General features: G+C 34.7%; 2 protein-coding genes and 1 non-coding gene across 4 annotated transcripts in view; 1 reads left to right on the forward strand and 2 right to left on the reverse strand.

Moving 5' to 3' along the window:
- LOC129807750 (uncharacterized) overlaps positions 1-23,124 on the forward strand; it is a 40,302-nt gene extending 17,178 nt beyond the window's left edge. Inside the window, exons 4-6 of one of the 2 annotated variants that reach the window (XM_055857213.1) lie at positions 11,062-11,329; positions 17,128-18,726; positions 22,466-23,124. In XM_055857213.1, the coding sequence (XP_055713188.1) occupies positions 11,062-11,329; positions 17,128-18,726; positions 22,466-22,848 (2,250 nt within the window). In that variant the 3' untranslated portion in view covers positions 22,849-23,124. Of the gene's footprint in view, positions 1-11,061; positions 11,330-17,127; positions 18,727-18,823; positions 18,929-22,465 lie in introns of those variants that run through there. The other variant, XM_055857214.1, reaches the window with a different exon arrangement.
- Positions 1-25,029, reverse strand: part of LOC129807775 (E3 ubiquitin-protein ligase highwire) — a 105,326-nt gene that overhangs the window by 49,070 nt on the left and 31,227 nt on the right. The gene's annotated exons all lie outside the window — the stretch shown is intronic.
- On the reverse strand, positions 15,402-15,474 carry Trnaf-aaa (transfer RNA phenylalanine (anticodon AAA)). Its single transcript has one exon. It is a non-coding gene; the product is annotated as a tRNA-Phe (tRNA).

Consider the following 25,029-nt stretch of genomic DNA (forward strand, 5'->3'; position numbering starts at 1 on the left):
TGCTATTAGTCTTCCGAAGGGGAATTCTGTAACGCTCTGGCAATGCCATATGACACGTTTGGTTCGAATCTTAGGAGAGGTTTTTCGAAAATGCGATTATGTAGCCGTGACATTGCCTCTCTCTCTCTCTCTTGTTTTGCGTTTTTGGCTGTCAGACTCAATCAGGTCCATATAGCCATTTCGCTCACTCTTATTTACATACGAGTTCCATCTGTTTTCTTTTTTCCCATATGTTTGTTCCTCTCATCTCTCCATATCATTTTTCTTTTTGCTCCATCACAAATCCTTTTTTGCTTCCTTATCTTTTATCATAACTTCCTTCTTGATATTTTTGCGTTCACAGTTTGTAGCTTTTAAGGACGGTGAAAAACTGTTTTCCAATTATTCACCGGACGCGCTTCGATCAAGGATCGAACCGAGGGCCTCTGCGTCACAAAGCCAACACTTTGCCCATTAGCTACCGAGACCCCTCGTGACATTGCCATTTCAGCTCACGTGGCATTGTCAGAAGTCACAGAAACAAATCAACCAAGGCATACTGTATTTTCATAAAATCATCAAGTAAAGGGATTTCATTAAAAAAATCATTGAATTGCATTTTCGAACTCATATGATATATGACAAAAAAAAGCTCGATTGGCATTGTCAGGTTTCGAACTCACACGTGACAACGCCACGAAAATTACAGAATTCCCCTACTGATCATTATAAATACCACCAGAAGAGCAATTGTGATCGCCGTCACGCGCTTTATCGTACGATTTAGCAGTACTTTTTATCATAGAAAGCTTCCCGCCATATTGAAAATTTCAATCTTCGGTTTTGGCGCTGAGCGACAAAAAACGAGGTTGGTAGCCTTGAGTCGCTCAGTCATTTATCAGTATGATAAACTAGCATATGCTCACGTCACGATAGATAAATGATTTTACTATTGAAAAAAAAAGAACTTTTTCAATAAAAAATGAAATAATGTTGATTATTTTAATTATTTTAGGTATACCGTGAAAGATATCTTATATAATGGGAGTGATTACGGTAGTAATATTGTAAGCGATTTTTCATTGCAGAAAATTTATTTTACAACCGAAAATAGACTCTTACAACGATTATTTCAAAACACTCGTTAAAATTTTCTATTTGAATTTCCAAAAATAAAAGAATAATTGTTGTATATTCAACTAAAAGGTTAAATATTCTAATAATAATAATAATAGTTAAAAATTCAACTTTGTGCTAAAAATAAACTTTTTGTTACGAAAATTGTTGTAATTATTACTTACTTGAGGAAAGGAAATAGAATGAAATCGCTAAACAGCTAAACTGCATAAAAGGGTGTCTTTTAACGCCCCTTAAAAGAACGTGACGGCGATCACAATTGCTCTTCAGTTGTACTTAAAACGAAAAAGAAGCTTGAAAATCGGAATAAAGTTTATGGGTCGTTCAGCCCAAGTTTCACAATTTAAAAGTGTCTCGACTAAAAGGTAAAATGCATTCGAACAAGTTACCATTGAAATTCGAAATTTCAAATATTCAAAATTAATTTCCGCTCAAAGTTTTCAGAATTTTTTAAATACATCACCAATGATGTGGTCAAGAATTTTCTCAGTGATTACGTTAAAAATTTTGATGGAGCTGGCATATTAAGAGCTACATAGATTTTGTTCTTTTTTTCGCAATAATATGGAAATGCCAGTCTTACATTCTTGATACTTCGAAATTCGAACATGCATTCTTATAAGCGCCTTTACGCCTTATAGCGCCTTTTAAACTGTCCATCTGTCTTCAGATTAGACTCGGTGTCGATGTACTTATAGCCAGAGTTCTATTTTCTAAAAGTGTCTTGGCTAAAAAGTAAAGTCTTTTGACGAAAAGTCATTGATATTCGAAAAATTTAAACAGAATTTTGATTTTTTTTAACAAAAAATCCGGCAAAGAGCTTCCTCAGTGCTTATGACAGGATTTTATAATGATACAGAACTATTATGAGCCTCATTTGATATTCCCCAGAACAAACTAGAAGACTAACACATGTAACAATCTGAGAAATTGCGAAAATCGTAAAGGAAATAGACAACACGCTGATGAAAAGAGAAGTAAAACAATTTTAAACAATTTTAGAGGTCTCTTATAAAAAATTATGTTAATGGAAATTTAAATGAATTTAACGAAAAACGGTTTCGATACTATTTTCTCTTTCACTTTTTTCGATGAAGTTTACGCGTACAAGTCTTAATATCAAACTGAGACAAATACCAAAACTTCGTTCAAGCCTAAATAATTCTAAGATGCCTTCAATCTTAAAAAATTCTTTTAGTTATTGACTAAAAAAAGTTGCAGAGCAAAATTCAAGGAAACGTTTTATTTCAATTGAGAAGTAAAAATATGTTACTTTTCGTTAAGTTTTCTAACCATATGGTGCGTGTCTCGACTTACTGATTCACAATTTGAACCCGCAATTTCAAAAAATAATTTAGTTAATAAAGAGTTGCAGAACAAAATTCAAGGAAAAGTTTAATTTCAATTGAGAAATAAAAATATTTCACTTTTCGATCAGTTTTCTGACTACATGGTGCGTGTCTTGACTTACTGATTCCCAAATTGAACCCGAAATTAAAAAAAAAATCATTTGGTTAATATAAAGAGTTGCAGAACAAAATTCAAGGTAAAGTTTTATTTGAATTGAGAAGTAAAAATATGTCACTTTTCGTTAAGTTTTCTGACTATATGGCGCGTGTCTTGACTTACTGATTCAAAAATTGAACCCGAAATTTAAAAAAAAATCATTTAGTTAATAAAAAGAGTTGCAGAACAAAATTCAAGGAAATGTTTTATTTCTATTGAGAAGTAAAAATATGTCACTTTTCGATCAGTTTTCTGACTACATGGTGCGTGTCTTGGCTTACTGATTCACAATTTGAACCCGCAATTAAAAAAAATCATTTAGTTAATAAAAAGAGTTGCAGAACAAAATTCAAGGAAAAGTTTTATTTGAATTTAGAAATAAAAATATGTGACTTTTCGTTAAGTTTTCTGACTGCATGGTGCGTGTTTTGACTTACAGATTCACAATTTGAACCCAAAATTTAAAAAAAAATCATTTATTTAATAAAAAAAGTTGCATAGCAAAATTCAAGGAAAAGTTTTATTTGAATTTAGAAGTAAAAATATGTGACTTCGTTAAGTTTTCTGACTACATGGTGCGTGTCTTGACTTACTGATTCACAAATTGAACCCGCAATTTCAAAAAATCATTTAGTTAATAAAGAGTTGCAGAGCAAAATTCAAGGAAAAGTTTTATTTGAATTTAGAAGTAAAAATATGTCACTTTTCGATGAGTTTTCTGCCTACATGGTGCGTGTCTTGACTTACTGATTCACAAATTGAACCCGCAATTTCAAAAAAATCATTTAGTTAATAAAAAGAGTTGCAGAGCAAAATTCAAGGAAAAGTTTTATATTTGAATTTAGAAGTAAAAATTTCTGATTTTTCGTTAAGTTTTCTGACCATTTGATGCGTGTTTTACTGATTTGCAAATTGCACTAAATTTACTAAATTACACAATTAAATTTTTTGATAAAAAGAGTTGCAGAGCAAAATTCAAGGAAGCTAAGTTTCGTTAAGTTTCCTGACTGGTGCGCATCTTGGAGTACTGATTTACAAATTTGTCCCTCTGTGAAATTTTAATTAGCCCAAAAACTGATATCTGTTACAATTTAACGTGTTGATGGCGCAAAGTCTAAATCAATATTCTTATGAAATGACTATTTTTAGCAATTAAGCTTGGTAGAGATACTCAATATTTCAGCAATCTATACAACCCAAATTTGATAAGAACGATAAAATTGTACAGAAACTCAGTGAATTTTTTGGGAATTTGCAACAAATTTCGCAAAGCTGATGCTCTCCTTTTATTAATACGTACACTCGTGTGATAAGATAAAATAATTTTATTATCAGATTCACCTCGAAGTAGTCATACTATATATAAATATTACATCAATTTAAACCGAGTAAAAATTGCCTTTGAAAGCATTTTTTAAATGAACAGAGGTCAAAGTCAATCAATTGGAAGTGATACAAGAAATGTGACAATGAACTTCACTTGGAAATGAGAAGAGAAAAAGTTTAACATAGAAATTTCTGTGTTCTGAAATTTTTCCAAGAGATGAAAAATCTCAACAGTACCTTCTCAGAGATTTTTTCCACGTGGAGGGAAGAGCAAAATTGAATATTAACACATCATTTATTATTCTAAGTGGAGCAATCATAAGCAATTTCTTCATGTGTTATGTGAATAAACACATTGAATGGGCCAGAGAAGTGGAAAAAGTTCTTGAAAGTGAGATGAGATAAATCAGCCAGATGAAGTAATGTTTATTGCTATTTTTGCTATTTTTACATAGAAAAGCAAAACCCATTTTGCTTTTGAGATATTTCTCAAGTCGGATGAATCATTCTCATCCCAAAAAAGTTGATTGACAATTCCAGCATTTTGAATGAGGCACAAAACGTTATCATTTTTGTATTTCTCAACAATTTCCGGCTTATCTATCCCGGGAAGATGTCTCTATATGTCATTCAAATTAAACAATTAATTCTCTAATGACCCATAAATAAGGGGAGAAAGAGAGAAGAATTCTGTGGTATTTTCCCTGCGTAAAAACCATTTAAAATAGGCATTCGATAGTTTAATGTCTTATCACTTTCCTTCTCCCTCAGTTTCTCTCCCATTCGACATTTATCTTATCGCTTTTGAGGTTTCTCGAGGCTATTTATTCGTCTCATGAGCACCAAATGCATAGAATTAAATGCATTTGAGACTTTCGATGTATTCCCTGTCGCCACAAACATTTCTTATGCACAGCATTATGTAGAGCAGACTATTTTTTCCCAAAAGAAAAATAATTCAGGGAAAGAGTGAACGTACAATAAAGCCTTTTGTATATCTATTTAGGAAATTCTCAATCAATCTCTTCTTTTTTCTCTCAAAAAGGGATGACTAAGCGTCATAGTTTGGCAGAATGCTTGATATTGTGACTTGGAAACTATGTCAGCAATATTAGAACAAACCCGGTTTTATTACCGGTTTAAGACCATTTCGAACCGAATCAAACATCATCTTAAATATTGCTCGAAATTGTGTAGAAGTCAAATAATTGGATTCCTGATGAAAAATCAGTTAACTTGCTCAAGAACAATTCCTAAATCCTTTGAATTTGTCCGGAATTCAAAGGCCTTTCAATTCAATTCAAACTAGTCTAAATCGGATAAGAAATATGCTTCTCAGAGCCTTTTCAATGTATAACTTTGAAAAATCATCAAGCAAATAGGATTCGACGTCATTGTTTTGTATGCACGAAATTGTCACCTACAGTATTCTCAAAAAATAAGTTTAAGTCGTAATCCTGAAAACCAATTGCCCTTACTTAAAATTCGAAATGGGCTTATTTCCCGAATAGATCGAAGTCCCAAATGGGTTAATATCTCGAATGTATAGAAATACCCGAAATACCGAATAAATCCCGAATAGAAATCTTGAATGGAGTGTGATCCCATTCTAAAAGGAGCGTAATCTCGAATTGATCGAAGTCCGAAAAGCATCGAAAGTCCGAATGGATAGAAATCCTGGATGGGTTGTGATCCTAAATAAATCGAAATCCCGAACAGATAGAAATCTCTAATTGACAAAAATTCCCAATAAATCAAAATCCCGAATAGATAGAAATCCCGAATGGATCGTGATCAAAAATGGAATGAAATCCCGAATGAGTCGAAATCTCGTCTTGACTGGACTCCGAAGAGGATCGAAAGTCCGAATAGATAGAAATCCTGAATGGATCGTGTTTCAAAATGGAACGAAGTCCCGAATGAGTCGAAATATCAACTTGATTGAAGTCCGAAAAGGATCGAAAGTCCGAATGGATAGAAATCCTGAATCTCTCCTGAATCCAAATAGATCGAAATCCCGAAAGGATAGAAATCTCGAATGCATCGAGATCTCGAAATGATCGAATTCCGAGAAGGATCGAAAATCCGAATAGATAGAAATCCTGAATGGGTCGCGATCCCAAATAAATCGAAATCCCGAATAGATAGAAATCTCCAATAGATCGAAATCCGGAATAGATAGAAATCCTAAATGGATCGTGATCCCAAATGGAACAAAATTTCGAATAAGTCGAAATCTCGACTTGATTGAAGTCCGAAAAGGATCCAAAATCAGAATGGATAGAAATCCTGAGTTTATCCTGATTCCAAATAGATCGAAATCCCTAAAGGATAGAAATCTCGAATAGGTCGAAATCTCGAAATGATTGAATTCCGAAAAGTCTGAATAGATAGAAATCCTGAATGGGTCGCGATTCCAAATGAAACGAAATTTCGAATAAGTAGAAATCTCGACTTGATTGAAGTCCGAAAAGGATCGAAATTCCTCATTAGAAATCCTCGTGACCCCAAATGGAACGATATCCTGAGTGGATCGCAATTCCGAATGGGTAGAAATTCTGAATAGGTCGTCGTCCCAGAGACATCTAAATTCCGAATACATAAAAATCCTAACTGAATCGATATCTCGAATGAGCCGAAATCTCTAATTGATTGAAGTCCGAAAAGGATCGAAATTCCTGGTTAGAAATCGTGAATAAGGTCGTGATCCCAAATGGAACGACATTCCGAGTGGATCCAGATTCCGAATGAGTCGAAATTCTGAATGGATGGAAATCCCGAATAGATAGTAATTCCGAATGGATCGTAGTCCCAGAGACTTCTAAATTCCGAATACATAAAAATCCTAACTGAATCGATATCCCGAAAGAATCTAAATCTCGAATTGATCGTAGTCTGAAAAGGATCGAAATTCCTCGATAGAAATCCTGATTGGGTCGCGATCCCAAATGAATCGAAATTCTCAATAGTTCGAAATTCCGAAAGGATCGTAGGCCTAGAGAGCTCGAAAATGCGAATGGATAGAAATCCCGAATTCATCGAATTCGGTAGAGGATCGAAATTTCGAATGAATATCGAATTATAAGAGAGTCCTTTGAAGATTCCAAACTGCTTACTCTAACCATTAGTATGTTAATTGACAGTGTTACCTATTTTTTCCTAAATGTTATATTTACAAAGTTACTAAGGCTTTCGGGAAGACATATAGGTAAGGTACGGAAAATTCAAAGTATCGTAAAATTGAGGGAATAGATATACTGCTTCTCCTGTAGAGTTCGAGCATTAATATTCTTCTCAAAACATTTTCTATAAAAGAAGAACATCTCCCGGTTGATTAATTTGACCCTTTCTCGAATGGTATCGAATTACCGTATCTTCTTTCACTCTCACAAAATGAATATCAATATTGTTTTGAACTTGATATTTCACCCTCAAGCTAGACAAAAACCTTCCTCCGTCAATTCCATCTGAATTAGTCAGACACAATATTTCGAGAGATGTTATACATGATGTACGTACATTATGTACATTTATGCTCAACAGGAAGGCAACTCTTCGAATGATGGCATTTCAGACAAAATCAAGAGCAAATGAAAGAGAGACCAGACCCAATGAATTGGATTCAATTGTGAACTCGGTGAACGATCAAATTATTCAATTATCTCCTATTTATACCCATACAATGTTTGTGATACATCGCATTGAAAACAATCTATACTAGACAATACTCAAAAGTTTTCCACCCTACATCATTTGCCAATTGAGACTTTTTGAAGTTCCGACTCTTTCAAAAAATTATTGTTGTTTGGTTTTTTTCTTTTTATCCGTTTTGGGAGGTACCAAGTTCAATAGTATTGTGTCAATTTTACGCATAGTACGTTTTTGAATATCATTAACATTGTTCCGAAATTGGAGTAGTTTTTTTTCTTGTATTTGGGATGTATATAAATAAATTAAAGTTTTTGTTGGGATTATAAATTTCGAACTCGTGTTTCCTTAAGGGTATGATCACATTGATAGTTCAGTTATTAATCTCTTCATTACCTTCAAATTTACGCATTTTTTCCTAATTCCCAGACGAATTCTCAATTTAATAAGATCGCAGATTTTTCTGGATCTCTAAGTTTTTCCAAACACACGACTTTCTCCAAAACGGAAAGAATCTAGAATTACGTGAATTCTTGGAGATCGGTTACGAAAAGAAAGAAAGTAACATTTTGAGTTTTTGTTAAATCCACAAGATTGTTATGAAAAAAATTATTGTCTTAAAAAAATTTAAAATACTAAGCCAAGACACATACTTGGCTCTGCCTGTAATATTTAATTTACAATAATAAAGTAATTATCTTTTATATTGTCTTATTTAAATAAAACAATTTCACTAGGAATTAGTAGAAAATTAAATTTCTTGCAATAATGATCATAATTGACGGTGTGTATCTGGTCTGTATGGTATGTGTCTCAGCTAAAAGCAAGCATGTGGCAAGTTAATTTTTTTATATGGAGCTATTTGAAGCCAATTCCTAAATTGATCTCGGACTCAGCTCACAGTGCTCAGAGGAAAAAATTCATTTTAACAAAAATTTAGTATATTTATCCCTCCATACGGAAAGTTATCTTATAATACGGAAAAACTTCTCACTTTTTTGTTATTTAGTGTAACAATCGCGAGTGCAAAAAAAATTACCATATAAATTTAAATCGAAGTATGAGAAAGTGGCTTCAAATTTCAGGCAACTTGCCAGAGGCGTGGATAAAAGTAAATATTTAAGCATAGAACGTTCACGCTAGTATTTTTTTGATAGAATTTTGGAAATATGAAGTTCGGGACTTTTTTTTAACGTAACGTTCATCTGTATGCGCGTTATCACGTCTAGAGGCCAAACGGTTAAAGATAGTCACTTGGTACCTTCGTTTGGAAAATAAGTCGACTTTGGTCTACTACCATTAACATGTCCCCAATTTTCCTCCATACCTCCCCTTCGCCCCCAATCATATTTTTTTTGGGATTGCTCGAAAACGCGTCGTGTGACTTTTTTTCATTTTCGAATTATGTTTTAGAAATTATCCGGGTAGACTCATCCTTATATGAAAGTACAGTTGAATCTTTTCTAATAATAGTTTTTCAAAGTCAAAGGTTAAAAAGACACTAGAGAGTTTATTTTTCAACCGAATGGTATCATGTTTGGGTTCGTTGGAAAGGTCTTGGAATTCCTGAAAAGCATGGACTGATTCAAATTACATATGAAACGATCATGAACCGGTTATGCAACGATTTATAAACCGATAAGTATTTTTTGCCCGAAAATCAATTCTTGTATTCTTGAGTTATTTTGGTGTATCTTTTGAGTGAAGTATGAATCGGTTCAAATCGATTGTGTTCTGCTGTTTCAGGACAAAATTGTCCTTCCGCTGAACGTCGGTGAGGTGGTTTAATCCAAAATAAAAAGCCACTGAAGAAGACACGATATAGTGTCGAAAGCTCTGGAACCTTGAGTGTTTTAATTTTGGATTAAACCACCTCACGGACGCTCACCGGAAGGACAATTTTGTCCTGAAACAGCAGAATAGAAGTCTTACCGTCGGTTTCACCTACCAGAAATTACAAATCGATTGTGAACAGCTAAGCACTCTGGTAAATTATCGAAGCTTCGGTTTCGAGAATATCCCAAAACATGGGTCGCTTTGCCACCCCTTTTTCAAAAAAAAAAGAATCAATAAAAATGAAATTTTATGCAATTTTAGGTAATTTTAAATATACTTTGGTAAGTGTCTTGGCTAATACTGAAACTGTTGCCAAAAAGTAGTCAGACAATGATATTTTATGGTGCTATTTCAATGAAAAATGAGCATGCTTTTTAGCACTTTACTGTTCCCAAGTGCTTCTGGATTATCGACTTTTCTTTGTTTTGGTTCCTGTCTTGACTGTCTATCCCAGTCCTCGCCGTCTTCCAATACCACCAAATAGTCGTGACAGGAACCAATACAAAGAAAAGTCGATAATGCAGAAGCACTCGAGAACAGTAAAATACTAAAAAAATGTTCATGTAAATTTCTCTGCAGTAAAAAGTTTCTTAAAAACAATTTTTTACGCTAACCACAAGGATTTAATTGGCAGTTCTTTTACAGCATAATTTAAAATGCTACATTAACTATAGCTCATTAATGTAAAAGTCATTTTTCTTTCTCGTTTGAGGGTTAAAGAATACCTCAAAGAAATTACCGAGATAAGATTTTGCAGGCAGCGATTAACTTGAATGTTCTAGTTCTCTAATTGGAGATTTTTGATACTTTAATTCAAGAGGCATCTTTTGATGTTTATTTTTTCACACTGAGATTTTTGTTAAAGTTGTGAATGATCACTTTAAATTAATGTTTCCTCTTGAAAATAAAACACGCAAATCGTTAGTTTTATTAGTCATTATATTTAATTGAAAATCTCATCTCATTAGCCAATCTCAGGGCATATATCTTTCGAGCATTGCAAAAAAAAGTGGTTTGTTTTATATCATATCACGGCAATAAAATAATTTTCACACTTTTGCCATCCAAATGTGCGCCTTGGGTGAATGTGAAAGACACATCGAGAGAGTTTAATTGTAAAAAATAAAAAAAAGCGTCAGATTTGCTATACAATTAGCAGTGGCAATCATTGGCAAAATGACTGCCTTTGTTCAAAAGCAAATAATCTTTAAAGCATAAAATTTCTCATGGGTAATGCCAAGTTGTGACAGCAAGTGTGGGTGTCAAGGATTGACCCACAATATGGTGAAGATTAGCTGTTGCTTGTTAGTCAATTAGACGAGGAGTAGCAAATTTTGTATTGTTATTTGTATTTAATACACATTTACACATTACTCTTGAGAAAATTGATGCTGAAAATACTTCTTTTTTTTCGTTCTTCCTCCAATGTTGCTTTTTCCTCTTCGCAACACAAATTCTCCACCCACGCGTTTCACTCTATGCCTAATTCACTATTGTTTACTCTTTAGGTATCGTCATCAATTGTTAAATTTCCCTCTCACTATTTTGGAATGCACCCAAATTTCCTTTTATTTTATTCACGGAAAATATGTGATAATTGTGTTGTTCTTTTCTATTTTTTTGTTACAGACGATTAATTTCAACTCTCAATTCTTGATACCAAACGAAGCCCGTTCACTGAAAGTGCATTTGCATGCCTCAACTCGTCTACACATCTATCAGGGCTTCTTCCGGGACAACGGAATCAATCGCATCCTGATTGAGGGGCCAGAAGGGAAAAGCACAAGTACTCATGTGGAATTTATGCCAGGCTCCCTACAAGGCAACAAAGGATCAAATCCATCCATTGAGATCATCAATTGTGGCTCTGTTGTACTCAAAAACGGAACATTCCACGGTAAGTGGATTTTCTACGAAAGTACGGGTTCTCAATGAGTCAAGTGGTAGAGCACTCGATCTATGAAACAAGTGTCCCGGGTTCGAATCCCCTTTAAGTCACCAAGCTTTTTTCTAGCATTAAAAATGTTCTAATTACGTTCAGTGGGGATAGCGAGGCGGACATTCAACCATGTACGAAAATACCATTTAATCATTATTAATAACGGTTTTTCAAGGTCAAAAGTTAAGAAAGCTCTAGACCTAGACTCTAGACAGGACATTTGTCAAGTGAATGGGGTCATGTTTTGGGCTCGTTGGAGAGGTCTTGGAATTTACTAAAAAAAAAAAAAACTGAACTGGTTCCAATTGTTTGCGATCCGGTAATGAACCGGGTTATAACCGCTAACTGATTTTTAATCGAAATTCAATTATATTGCTCCTGAGGTGTATTTTGGGCACTGTTTTGAGTGATTTATAAATCGGTTCAAAACGGTTCTAAATCGGTATTGAACCGATTATGAACCGATAAATAATTTTCGCCCGAAAATCAATTTTATTACTCTTAAAAGTATTTTGTATGATCTTTCGAGTGATTTACAAATCGGATTAAATCGATTGAGAACTGGTAAACTGTAATTGATGCTAAAGTACTTCTGAGGGATATATCATCTAAGATACGAGTTCAAGCACTTCTCAAGGCCTGGGCGGCTTTGCCACCCCTTTTTTAATTAAATGTTAGACTTCAGAGGAATAGACCTGTACGAATTCGTAGATACCATACGGCTACATGTCCACTGAAGAAATGATCGTCATACACTCTTAGAAAAGTTAGACATGATTACTAATGAAAATTAGTTGTTCGGGCGATTATTATCAAATGTATTTAAAATAGTTCTTATATTCTTAAAACGTTATACTCATAATAAATTTATTAGTAGTGAGAATATAAGACAATATTTACGTGGATAAGTTGCGGCAATTATTTCATAATGCTTTCGTACAATTATATTTGCTTGTGTTAATTAAATGAAATCATTATCCCAACTAATATTGGTCACTAATTCCTTTTAGTTCTCACAACCAATGTAAATAGATGGGCCTATATTTGCATAACATTATGACTACTTTTCCAATAGTAAAGAGTGGTTTTTATTTTAGTAATGCGTTGAAGCTCTTTCGAATTTTAAGCAACTAATAAGAAATATGCATCACAATGAATGCTATATAGTAACCACAACTAATATGATATAGTTATTACAGCCAATAAGATGGGTATCAACCCCATTTATTTAGTAATTGGAACTAATATGTTATAGTACCCATTACTATTTTGATTTAGTTGTGATAACTAAATGAAAAGGATACTTTAACTAACTGTGGTCAACTATTTCATTTAGTTACCCAAACTAAAGGGACAGATAATCCTAACCGGCTTATGTAGGTGAGATTCTTAACGTGAGCTAACTCGGAGTGCATGCAAATTCGATTTAGAGCTGAAATTGTGAGTCGCCATTCAGTTATCTTGAATCAAATTCGTGAAATTATACAAATTTTGTATTTAAACCAAAATATCAAGGATTTGGATGAACTGACAGAAAAATGTTATATGGATGAAATGTAGACCAGAATGTACTCTATAATTTTCCTATAGAACATGATCTCATCGATTACTCAGAAGCCAAGATAAGCGAGGTTTTTTGGCAGATTGTGAACGGAAAAATAGACCTTTCTTGACTTTTTCTCTTTAATTCTTCACTTCACTTCACTTTAATTCTTCATTCTTTAGTGAAGAATTAAAGAGAAAAAGTCAAGAAAGGTCTATTTTTCCGTTCACAATCTGCTACAACCTATTAGACCGAAAATTCCTCCGAGGTTTTTTGTTTCTTAACTCGTTTTTTCATCCAGAGTTCCCCAAGTAGTCATTTGTTGAACTTAAACTATATCAAAGAATTGTTGTATTTTGTGGGACTTTCCATTTAAAACCATATTTTAAGTGTCTTGGTCGAGTAGAGGCAGTCAAATTGGCATCTGAGTGATTTCAAAGCGTTATTATGGGAAAAGTTAATTTTTTCACACTTAAACGGCAAAATCGGAGTGATAGTGTAGTCTGACCGGAAAATGATGTATGGACGAAATGTAGAGACAAATGTCCTCTACAATTATGTCAAAGTAATCATCAAAATCGGTTCAGCGACAGTCGAGATAATTGAGGTTATGTGATATTGAAATTGGTTTTTCGACTGTGGCGCCCCTGGTGTTGGTCCCACGAAGTTCAAATATTCTAGAAAGTTGTAGCATTTGGTGAGATCTTTCGTTTAAGCCCTCATTCATCAAAATCGGTCACATAGAACCGGAGATATGATTTTTTGAATTTCGTGAACTTTGACCCCTCATATCTCCGGTTCTATTGAAACCACAGCGCGCATACGCACCATTTTGGAAACGTCCTAGACTGGACTACAACATACTAAAATTTCATTAACTTGCACAATGCCGTTTTTGAGAAAAGTGACTTTGAATTTCGATGAATTTTGACGCTATCACAGCGCCACCTGTGGTGACTTTTTGAACTTCCATCTGAAAGTGCTCATCGAGACGAAACCAAAAAGGTAAAATTTAGGTCGATATGTTAATTAGAACCGGAGATAGAGGCCGGTCAATGTTCAAACTTTGACCCCTTATAGCTCGGGTCAGAGGTTATGGATCGACTTAAGGTTTTTTTTGTTTGATAGGTATAATCAACGGCTACAACATACTAAAATTTCAGCCCGATGCACAATGGAATTTTTGAGTTATTTAACTTATAAGATTTAAAAATTTTCTTTTTAATAATAGCGCACCTAGCGGTGGTTTTATGAACTTGAGATGTTAGAAAGAGAAGTGGCATTTCACGAGAGCTTTCCAAAAAGCCCTCACTTTTTAAATTCTGACAATTAGAACCGGAGTTATGGCCATTTTAAAAAATTTTTTTTGGACCCTTATAGCTCGGGTCAGGGGGGTCGGGGGACCTTAAGTTTGGTATTGATGGAAAGCTCTAAGGCCCAGCTATAACATACTAAAATTTGAGCCCGCTCGATGCCATAGGGGCGGAGCTATTGAGAAAACAAAAAAAGGGGGGTCTTCAAAATGGCGGAAGGAGGGGTGGGGGGTGGGGGGTCAATGCACCAAGTTGCAATTTTCACCCGATATATAACCTTTACCGAAAACCACAAGTCGATATCTTTTTTAGTTTAGGAGCTATTAAGCTCCAAAGAGCGGCCGGGAACGTAAAATAGCCACATATATATTCGTGATCAGGAAGTGGCGAAACACATTTTGGCCAAGTTTGAGGTCGATCGGACGACATGAAATTTTGTTAGGATTATAGTAAGTGAGATTGTTAAGAATCTCACCTAATATATAGTTGGGTCTATATTTACAATATTTTATAGTTCTAATAACTGCATATGAGCTTGTACGAACTAATTTTTTCTAAGAGTGAGTCCAAGTAGTTTAGAAATAAAAATCATCATGGATGTCCCGAAATTATCGCTTATGAGAAGTTTTTGGTCCTCTACGGAACATTTTGCCGCCATTATTATTATTAATATGAATAAGCTTCACCCACTAAATGATAAATGACCACGCCCCCTTCAGAAGTTACAATTAACACATTTTCTTTTAAAAAGTACAACTAAGAAGGACAAGGGCGGAATTAGCCATCAAATGAAATTTTTCTTTGACTGTAATTTGATAAATACTTTTGTGAACAGACAGAGAGTCAATTAATTATTCTGACTAAACAGTAGTTATGCTTAATATTTTTTATAAAGAAAACTATAACATCTTATATGTCTAACACTATCCGTGGCTAATTCTTCCTCGACTTCCCCTGTCTTTGTGAGTATTATGCCTGAGTATTAAATAATTCCGCCTATAATCCTTTAAGACACGCCCCTTAGAATCTCGTAACGTGAAATTGAAAAGCGAATAGTGAAGGTGGTTGAACAGACTTCTGTTCGCTTGGTACATAATGCCAAGAAATTTTTGTGTTAATGCACAGAGAGAGCGACAATCAGAATTTAAACCAAATAGAGACAGGAAAAAAATCCTGCCTCCACCTAGGCTTGAACTGGGGGCCTTTCGCTATTTAGGCGAATGCTCTATCAACTGAGCTATGGGGGCACTGGCTCTGATTGTCTTTGCCACAGATCTTAACCAATTGCCATGTGCACTTCAACTCGTTTTCGACTCACTACGAGCCTGGAGTAACGGTATCATGCGTACAAACCGCTGGCTGAAACTTTTACATCAATTGACGTTCTGATATGAAGGAAATCATTAGTTGATTCTCAAAGATCTTCTCAGTGATCTACTGAATGTTAAATCTTAAAAGACTCATTTCATGATCATTTAAGCCACGCCCAAAAGGAAGAAATGTGTAACTTCCAATAAAAAAGCGTAAAGCAAGACTTCAGAAACTTCTAGGTTAATTGACATTCAAAGTGAAAATCTAATTGGGTGAATTAAATTGTGGATAGACCGAGAATCCTTTTACTCAAAAATATTTTTGACACGCCCAAAATAACTTGTACAAAAAAACTAGCCATTAGCCAAGAAGTTCTATCGTAAGTCATACTATAAGAAAAGTAACTTGCAGAAGTTGGATGAAGGAAGAATTTTATTTTAACACTAAATTTAAATTTAAAACAGAACAGGAAGGAAGGGATCTGGCCTCGAACACTTAAGCCACGCCCCATTACTAATATTCTATCCAAAAATAGAGAAAAAATTAGGGTATCTGCAAAATTTCTGAAAAACTTCTTAATTTCCTCTTCTAACAAAAGCCGATTTGATTTTTTCCACACCCCAGATACCACTTTTCTCAACAAATCTTCGCGTTTCAGACGATTTTTGAGAAATGGAGTTACACTGTTTGTCCGTCTATGCGTCTGTCCGTCTGTCCGTCTGTCAGGCTGTCGCCAGCTCTAGATGCCAAACGGTTAGAGATAGCGACTTGGAACCTTCAGAGGACCCGGCTATAAGTCAACACAAGCATCGTTAACATACCCCTCATTTCCCTAACTCCTCCCCTTCCCCTCCAAAACCATGTTTTTCAAGATTACTCGAAAGCGCATCGAACGATTTTTTTCAAATGTTGTCCAGGCGGACATTTCATATTTCTCATCCGAATGGTTGATCTCAGATTTTTGTCTTTTAAAAACCAGGTAAAAGAAATTTCATAAAGCGATCGAGATCATGAAAAGTTGACAGCTTTTAGGTGGGGCTAATGTAACCGGGTGGGCGTGGCTTTTTGCAAAGTGTTAGTTCACAAAATTCTCCCTGTTTTTACAGCTTTTATTCATTAATGTTTGAATAGTTTTAAAATTTCTGTCTTCTTGGAGGCGTGGCTTATTTAGTGAGAAGAACAGAGTACACCGGCGTGGCGCGGCTAATCGCCAAAAAGTTGGGCGTGGCTAATTTGAATATTATAAACGTTATACTATCCCAATCCAGTGTAAAGCGATCTACGTTTGTAATGAGCGAGGGAGTTATGCATAAAGACCCCCTTGGACAAATAAAGTACGTCTAAAGAACTCATAGGGTCACTCAATGGGTCAAGTGGTAGAGCACTTGCTCTATGATGCAAATGTCCCGGGTTCGAATCCCCTTTAGGTCACCAGGAATTTTTCTGGCGTTAAAGGTGTTCGAATTTGCTTTAAAAAAGCAATTTTTCGCCTTAAGGCTATAATTCTTGCGAGCAACGCATACACAATTTGAACTGCAAGCAAAGAGTACCAACCTAATATTCTCCCATTTTTTTTCTTCTTTTTCCAGGTGATATTATGCTAAATATCACAAAATGCCGAAATGTCGTTGTCAATCCCGGTGCTTTGTTTGACACAAGTTTCAACAGTGTCTTTGACTCAATCAGCGATCTCCGAATGCAACCAAATGCCCTAAATGGCGAAAAGATATCGAAGGTCTCCATTGTCAACAGTCATATTGATCGTCTTGAGAAGATCGGCAGTAAAATGACAGGAATTACCATTACCAATTCCACAATAAACACAATTGCTTCCAAAGCTTTTGAATTTCTCGAGTTAATTTCCGTCGTCTTGGAAAATACAACCATCAATCAGATCGAAAAGGAAGCATTTCCGAACAAACTCTTCTGCCGAACAATGCGTATTGAAGGTTGCACCATTGAAACGATATCAAGTGAGGCTATTGCTGATTGTGGATTTGCTAATATCATAATCGAGAGGAATACAATAAGAACAATTGGGGAAAGAGGAATAAGTGCAACAGCTTTAACTGCCAGTGTATCTTATAATAAAATTGAGAGAACTAATCGACATTGGTTGAAAATTCAGCAATTTTCGAGTTTGGACGTCAATAATAACTCTTTCGGTCAATTTAGTTCTATGAATATCCAGGGGAAGTCATCCGAAGGAAGTTGCACCTTTGCCCGTAATTCTATAGTCAAGGCTGAAAGTGGAAGTCTACGCTTACCTCAAGACTGTTTGGTGAAGGATGTTTACTTCAAGAATGACTGCAATTGCAACTTGGAATGGTTGAAGGTCTTGAATGCGACTAATTTGGACAGAATGATGGACGTTAGTTATTGTAGTATCCATGAAACCCTTAAGCACTGCTTCAATGCAACCCTGGCCAAGCTAAGAACCTACTACAAAGAGGTCTGCAGTGAGGATCGAAAAGAGATCAATTGTGCGAAGAATCAGAAGGAGCCAAAACACGAGGGGAACTTTATAAAACCTGAAGATTTTGGGAAACGAAGTGATAAGGATAATTTGATCTACTACATTTCAGCAGGAGTAGTCCTCCTGATCTTCCTCCTCCTTCTCATTGGGATCCTTATCGTCTGGATGCGAAGGCGTGGAAAACGTCATGACAGAACGGAATTGATAACGCCAACCCCTGAAACTTCCCATCACAGCGTCGAAAGGGTACCAAAATGTACGCGACTCTTTTCACCAGAAGATCGGTTGATCATTAGTCAGACACTGGAGAAGATGAAGATGAAGCATCCACCCGAAAAGTACGATCAAGTTTACAACAACACCCAAAAGTTGTTCAACGGTAGTCTCACCGAAAGCGAAAAGGTCCTAACAATCGGGGAAATTGTTACAACTCTGGGAAAATGTGAAAATTCCGGCGAAGATTTTGTCGCCTTCACGGACATCCTGTACAAACATCTAGCCCCAAAGGACAACAATCAAAATGATCCCGTCTACGCTGAACCCAATCTCTTAGTCAGCAATGACGATGATCGCAATACACAACTAGATCTCAATCATATCTATGCCGAACCAAATAGTGTTCAACAGCCCCTACTTAACAACGAGTATGCATTTCCCGTTGATCGGAACACCGAGTCAGGACTCTACACCGAACCCGTGGTCAGCCCAAGAGGTAAAATCCCCCTTTTTTTACCCTTCATTTCCTTTTGCAAAAAATTAACGTTCCGAATTGAATAAAATTAAATTGATATTTTTACTCAAATCACCAGATAAATCGTGATAGTAGAATGTGAAGAATTCTCTTGCAACCACTTTCCTCCCCACGCGAAAATGGCTCAAAATGATTCAGAGTAAATATTTACAAAGAAAAAAGAGGTGCGTGTGTGTGATGGCTTTGCTATTTTCACATTCTTGCTAATTTTAACACAAATTTAGATTGGGATCTTTTGAGCCTGGGAGTTTGTCTTTATCATTTCGTTAACAAATTTGCTAAACTCTTCAATATTCGCTACACAGAAAAAATAGGGTAAGTGTGCCAAATTTCGGCATAGTTGCATGCAAGCGTCAAAGTCTCAAGTTTGAAATGTAATATTTTAAATACAAATTGATTTTTTTGATTCTTTCTTCTGAAAGAGTGTTGCTGGGAACCTTGTAAAGAGTTTACCGTCTTTATTTCCTCTAAAATCATTTTCAATATATTTTAAAATGTATAAAAATATAGACATAGCTTTGGTGCCCTATTTCGGCCACCTTCATTCTCATCGTTCCTTCCCCTTCGGGAATTCTTCCAATATATTTTTCACGTCATCTCGTTTATCGAAGCTACATATTTTGTTATTCTTTTGCATTGTATAATCTCTAGGGTACGTAAAATCTAAAAGTTCATAGAAATTCGAGGGACAAAAAAGGTGGCCGAACTTGCAAGCTGGCCGGAATTTGGCACACTTACCCTATATTTTGTAAAAATGTTCGTAAATGTTTGTGAATTCCTATGGAGGAGTTACGAAATGCTCGTGAATCGTGTAACCCACAAACATTTTTGTAAAAGCTTGTACTTTTTTCAAAAACATAATCACTTGACGAACATTTATTCTACTTCTACAAACATTTGTTCGTAAATGTTTGTAAACATACAAAAAATGTTAGTAAAATTTTGTCATATGTTCGTAAATCGACAGGAAAACAAACATTTACAAACAAATGACAAAATTTTACGAACATTTTTTGTGCGTTTACGAACATTTACGAACAAATGTTTGTAAAAGTACAAAAAATGTTCGTCAAATGATCATGTTACGAACAATATTTGTGAAAAAAGTACAAACTTTTACGAACATATTTGTGGGTTATACGATTCACGAGCATTTTGTAACTTTCCCATAAAATTGACGAACATTTTTACGAAATATTTTTTTTCAGTGTAATGGATTTTTTCCAGCATGAACTAAAAATCAACCGTTTTGGAACGAGTAACTTTAAAGCTACTCTGTATCTTGTATCTTGTTTTTTTTTTTTTGAAGTTTGAGGTATAGATTCTTGATTTTACTCTGAAAGAAAAACAGTTTGGAACGCTTTTTGTTAAAGGTTTGTCAAAATGATATTATCAAATTGACAAGATAACATCCCTTTGACAAACTTTTGACAAAAGCTTTACAAATATGTTTTACTAGTTTCAAGCTTAAATGCTAGGTTTAAAATTAATCTTTCATGATTTAGTTCAGTTTACTTAATTGAAATTTAGAAATTACCCCTGAAAGAAGAATGTTTCGAACGCTGTTTGTTAAAAGTTTGTCAAAAGAACTTTCTTTTTTTTACTTTTACTTTTGTTTTAAGTTCGGTAGATTGCGAAAACTTTCGAGTATTCGAAAGTTCCAAAATTGAAAGTGAGTGATAAACCTAGATCAGCTTATTGTAGGTGAGATTCTTAACTTGAGGAAACTCTGATTGCACTGCATGCAAAATTATTTGGTACTAAAAATGAGAGATATTCCACAGCAATTTGGAATCATATTTCTGAAAAATTGCAAACTTTTTATTTAAATCTAAGTAATCTAGGATGTCAATGAACTGACAGAAAGATGATATTGGAACATAGACCAGAATCTCCTCTATAAATTAGCCCCAAAACTGGATCTTATCGGTTGCTCGGTAGCCGAGATAATTCAATTTATTTTTATGAACACGTTTTTGAGCATAGCGGGCATTTTTCCCATGTGACGAACTACAGAAATATCGAAGAATGATTGAATTAATCGAATTAATCATTATTTTAAATTTTATTTTTAATAACGTAGTCGAGTAAAAGCGGTCATATTACCACCTCCGTACTTTTGCAGCGTTTTTGTGGAAAAAAATCATTTTTTTTAGCACTAGGGTAACGTGTGGTATTTCGGGATATATTTTTTTTAAGTTTCAAACTTTCAAGTTTCAAACAGCTTAACGACTTCTCAAATAATTTTTTCCTTGTTGACACAAATATTTATGTTCCTTATGCTATCCAGAATAAGATGCTTATTGAAAAATGTTCAAAAATGCATCATATTTTATACAAAAAAGCAAAAAATGTAAAGAAGTAAGAGTGGTGTATTTCGGGACAATTGGGTATTTCGGGACAAATAAAAGTCGCTATTATTCAAATAAATTTTACCGAGCCTGATTATTTACATTTAAGTCGAAGTTCTAAACTTCATTCTTTCATAAAAATTTTGGGTATTTTGTGTCCCAAAATACCCATATGTCCCGAAAAGCATGTTCCATGAATCCAGTAATACCACACGTTACCCTAAATCTACCAAAAACGGACATATGACATATTATAAGCAAAAAAATGTTATGATAAAATATAGATATAAATATCCATTACAATTATGCCCAAATAATCATCAAAATCGGTAGAGCAAGAGTCGAAATAATTGAGTTTATGTATTTAATATCAAAAATTTTGGTTTTGAGTTGTTCCTACGAAATTCAAATGCTCTGGAAAGTTGTAGCGCTTTGCTAGATCTTTAATTTGCGCCCTCATTTATCAAAAACGGTCAAATAGAATCGAAAAAAGATGTTCTTCCTTGCTTTTTAAAATCGGCGAAAGAACATATCCTTTTGATAAACTTTTAACAAAATGCGTTACAAATTTATATAGTATTGCAAAACTTGAAAACTAGATTTTTTATTTAGTTTTTAATTTTAGAATTTCATTTTTCAGAAGTTGTTGAACTAGGACAAAGGAATATAATTTTGAAAAGTTCAAATTAAATCAATCTTAGAAGCTATCTTTAATTTTAATAATGTCAAAATTAAAGCAATTATTTCGTAAAGAAATTTTAGAATTTAAGTAGGCTACCATTGGTAAAATTTTATTAATAAAAGACTAAAATTTTTAAATATTTAAAGATCTTAAAATGTTTTGAATTCTAAAATACATTATTTTTTTACTTTATTTAATATCCAAAGTCAGAATCTCTTAATCTCAAACTCAAACTAATATTTCAAAAACTAGTTTCAAAAGCTTATTTTCGATCTAATTTTAACAACTTATTTATCTCAACAAATAAGTCACTTAGATTCCAAGTTTTTCATAGTTTTTTACAATCTTTAACTACGTAGAACTAGTTTACTAAAACTAATTTTCCAGACTTATTAATTCAAACCCGGTAACGTCTACAAGATTGCAAAAACTAGTTAAGTTTATGCTGATTCTAAAAATACTAGGACAATCTGGATCGAAGTTTTAGATATTTTCCTCCTTTTTTAGAATTTGAAATTATGGAACTAGACTCTTAAAACCTAATACTTCAATATTCCTTTTTCGTTCTAAGCCTAAACCTTCTAAAGTCTAAGCAAAGCTACTTATTGAGCAGAATAGAACCTATTCTAATTTTGCAATTTTCTTTTTCTTTCAAATTAAAACACAGAACCACCTCGAAAATTGATCAGTCCTTATGCGATTGGAGGAACAAATGTGCCACAGCAGGCAGGAGGAGCAACCCCAACAAATTTGCCCGATGTCCTGTCACAGTCAACGCCATCATCATCAGCAACACCTGCAGGTGTCACCCCTGGCAAAGTTCAACGACTTGCCAATGAATTTGCCAACAATCCCAATTTTCACATAACACGATCCCCACGATCCAATCGCACGATACCAAAGTACACCATTCCAACACCCAAAGGACAATCAACAGATTCAACTGGTGCTTTTGGGCTACACAAGAAGGATTCCGCATCATCTGATCACTCAGGTGGTAGCGATATCACAGTGAAAATTGACGATGTCATTGACTATGCAGATGCATAAAAAGCAAAGAAAAGATCATCATTTTGGCATGATCGACAATTTTTTCTTGTATTTGCATGTTGCTGAACAGAAAAGACTAAATATTTAATTTTACGGACATTTAGGAGAAGAAGAAGAAAAAAAGAGAAAGATTCTAGTTATCTTGCATCTTCCAACACTTATACGATAAGAATTTTATACTACGTGATATTAATTGTAATATTTGAATTATTGTAAATGGTAAATAAAATCTATAATAACAACTAATAAATTTATTAAATGAAGAATTGAAAACGATTTCACTGAGTTCTTTAATGTATTTCCACTTTATCTCAGATATGATTTGACGGTGAGGTTATTCAAAAAATTCGAAATTCGGGTTTCGATGACTCCTTCACAAGTTCACACTATTTCTAAATATTTATTCACATTCTTCCTTCTTTCACTCCAAATTCTCTAAAATCATATTTTTTGGTTTATTTCAAAATGGATCCAAGACATTTCATTCATTTTCGGATATGTTTTGCAGCTTGTCCAAATGATCAGAAAATTCGCCATTTTGAATAATTCAAAGTCTAACTTGAAAGTCCTACAGCCGGCGTTTTTTTCAATCGATTTGGTCAAATTAGGATTTATTTGAAAGGCCTTAAAAATCGTTAAAATAAAAATTCGGTCACTATCGGATTATGGGAAAATTAAAAAACGGATTGACCCTTGAACTTTTCTTTCCTTTACTTTCCCTACACTGACTGAGAGAAATCCGAAACATTCCGGAAATGTTAATTTTACCCTGCAGTATTGATCCGAAATCGGATCCAACACGAACTGACTTAAAACCCGTGTTTTAAGTCTTAAAAAATCCTTATATGACTATTTTGGTTCCAAATGGTAAAAAATTGATAAAGTACTATTTTTTTATTTTTATCTGCTCGATCTCCATATAATAATATAATAACTATAATACCTATAATATTAGGTGAGATTCTTAACAATCTCACCTACTATAATCCTAACAAAATTTCATGTCGTCCGATCGACCTCAAATTTGGCCAAAATGTGTTTCGCCACTTCCTGATTCCGAATATATATGTGGCTAAGTTACGTTCCCGGCCGGCCGGCCGCTCTTTGGAGCTTAATAGCTCCTAAACTAAAAAAGATATCGACTTGCGGTTTTCGGCAAAGGTTATATATCGGGTGAAAATTGCAACTTGGTGCATAGACCCCCCACCCCCCACCCCTCCTTCCGCCATTTTGAAGACCCCCCTTTTTTTGTTTTCTCAATAGCTCCGCCCCTATGGCATTCAGCGGACTCAAATTTTAGTATGTTATAGCTGGGCCTTAGAGCTTTCCATCAATACCAAACTTAAGGTCCCCCGACCCCCCTGACCCGAGCTATAAGGGTCCAAAAAAAAATTCTTAAAATGGCCATAACTCCGGTTCTAATTGTCAGAATTTAAAAAGTGAGGGCTTTTTGGAAAGCTCTCGTGAAATGCCACTTCCCCTTCTAACATCGCAAGTTCATAAAACCACCGCTAGGGGCGCTTTTTTTAAAAAGAAAATTTTTAAATCTTAAAAGTTAAATAACTCAAAAATTCCATTGTGCATCGGGCTGAAAATTTAGTATGTTGTAGCCGTTGATTATACCTATCAAACAAAAAAAACCTTAAGTCGATCCATAACCCCTGACCCGAGCTATAAGGGGTCAAAGTTCGAACATTGACCGGCCTCTATCTCCGGTTCTAATTAACATAGCGACCTAAATTTTACCTTTTTGGTTTCGTCTCGATGAACACTTTCAGATGGAAGTTCAAAAAGTCACCATAGGTGGCGCTGTGATAGCGTCAAAATTCATCGAAATTCAAAGTCACTTTTCTCAAAAACGGCATTGTGCAAGTTAATGAAATTTTAGTATGTTGTAGTCCAGTCTAGGACGTTTCCAAAATGGTGCGTATGCGCGCTGTGGTTTCAATAGAACCGGAGATATGAGGGGTCAAAGTTCACAAAATTCAAAAAATTCAAAAAATCATATCTCCGGTTCTATGTGACCGATTTTGATGAGTGAGGGCTTAAACGAAAAATCTCACCAAATGCTACAACTTTCTAGAATATTTGAACTTCGTGGGACCAACACCAGGGGCGCCACAGTCGAAAAACCAATTTCAATATCACATAACCTCAATTATCTCGACACGTGCTTAACCG

This window comes from Phlebotomus papatasi, chromosome 3 (genome assembly GCF_024763615.1).
Source record: "Phlebotomus papatasi isolate M1 chromosome 3, Ppap_2.1, whole genome shotgun sequence".
Lineage (NCBI taxonomy): Eukaryota > Metazoa > Arthropoda > Insecta > Diptera > Psychodidae > Phlebotomus > Phlebotomus papatasi.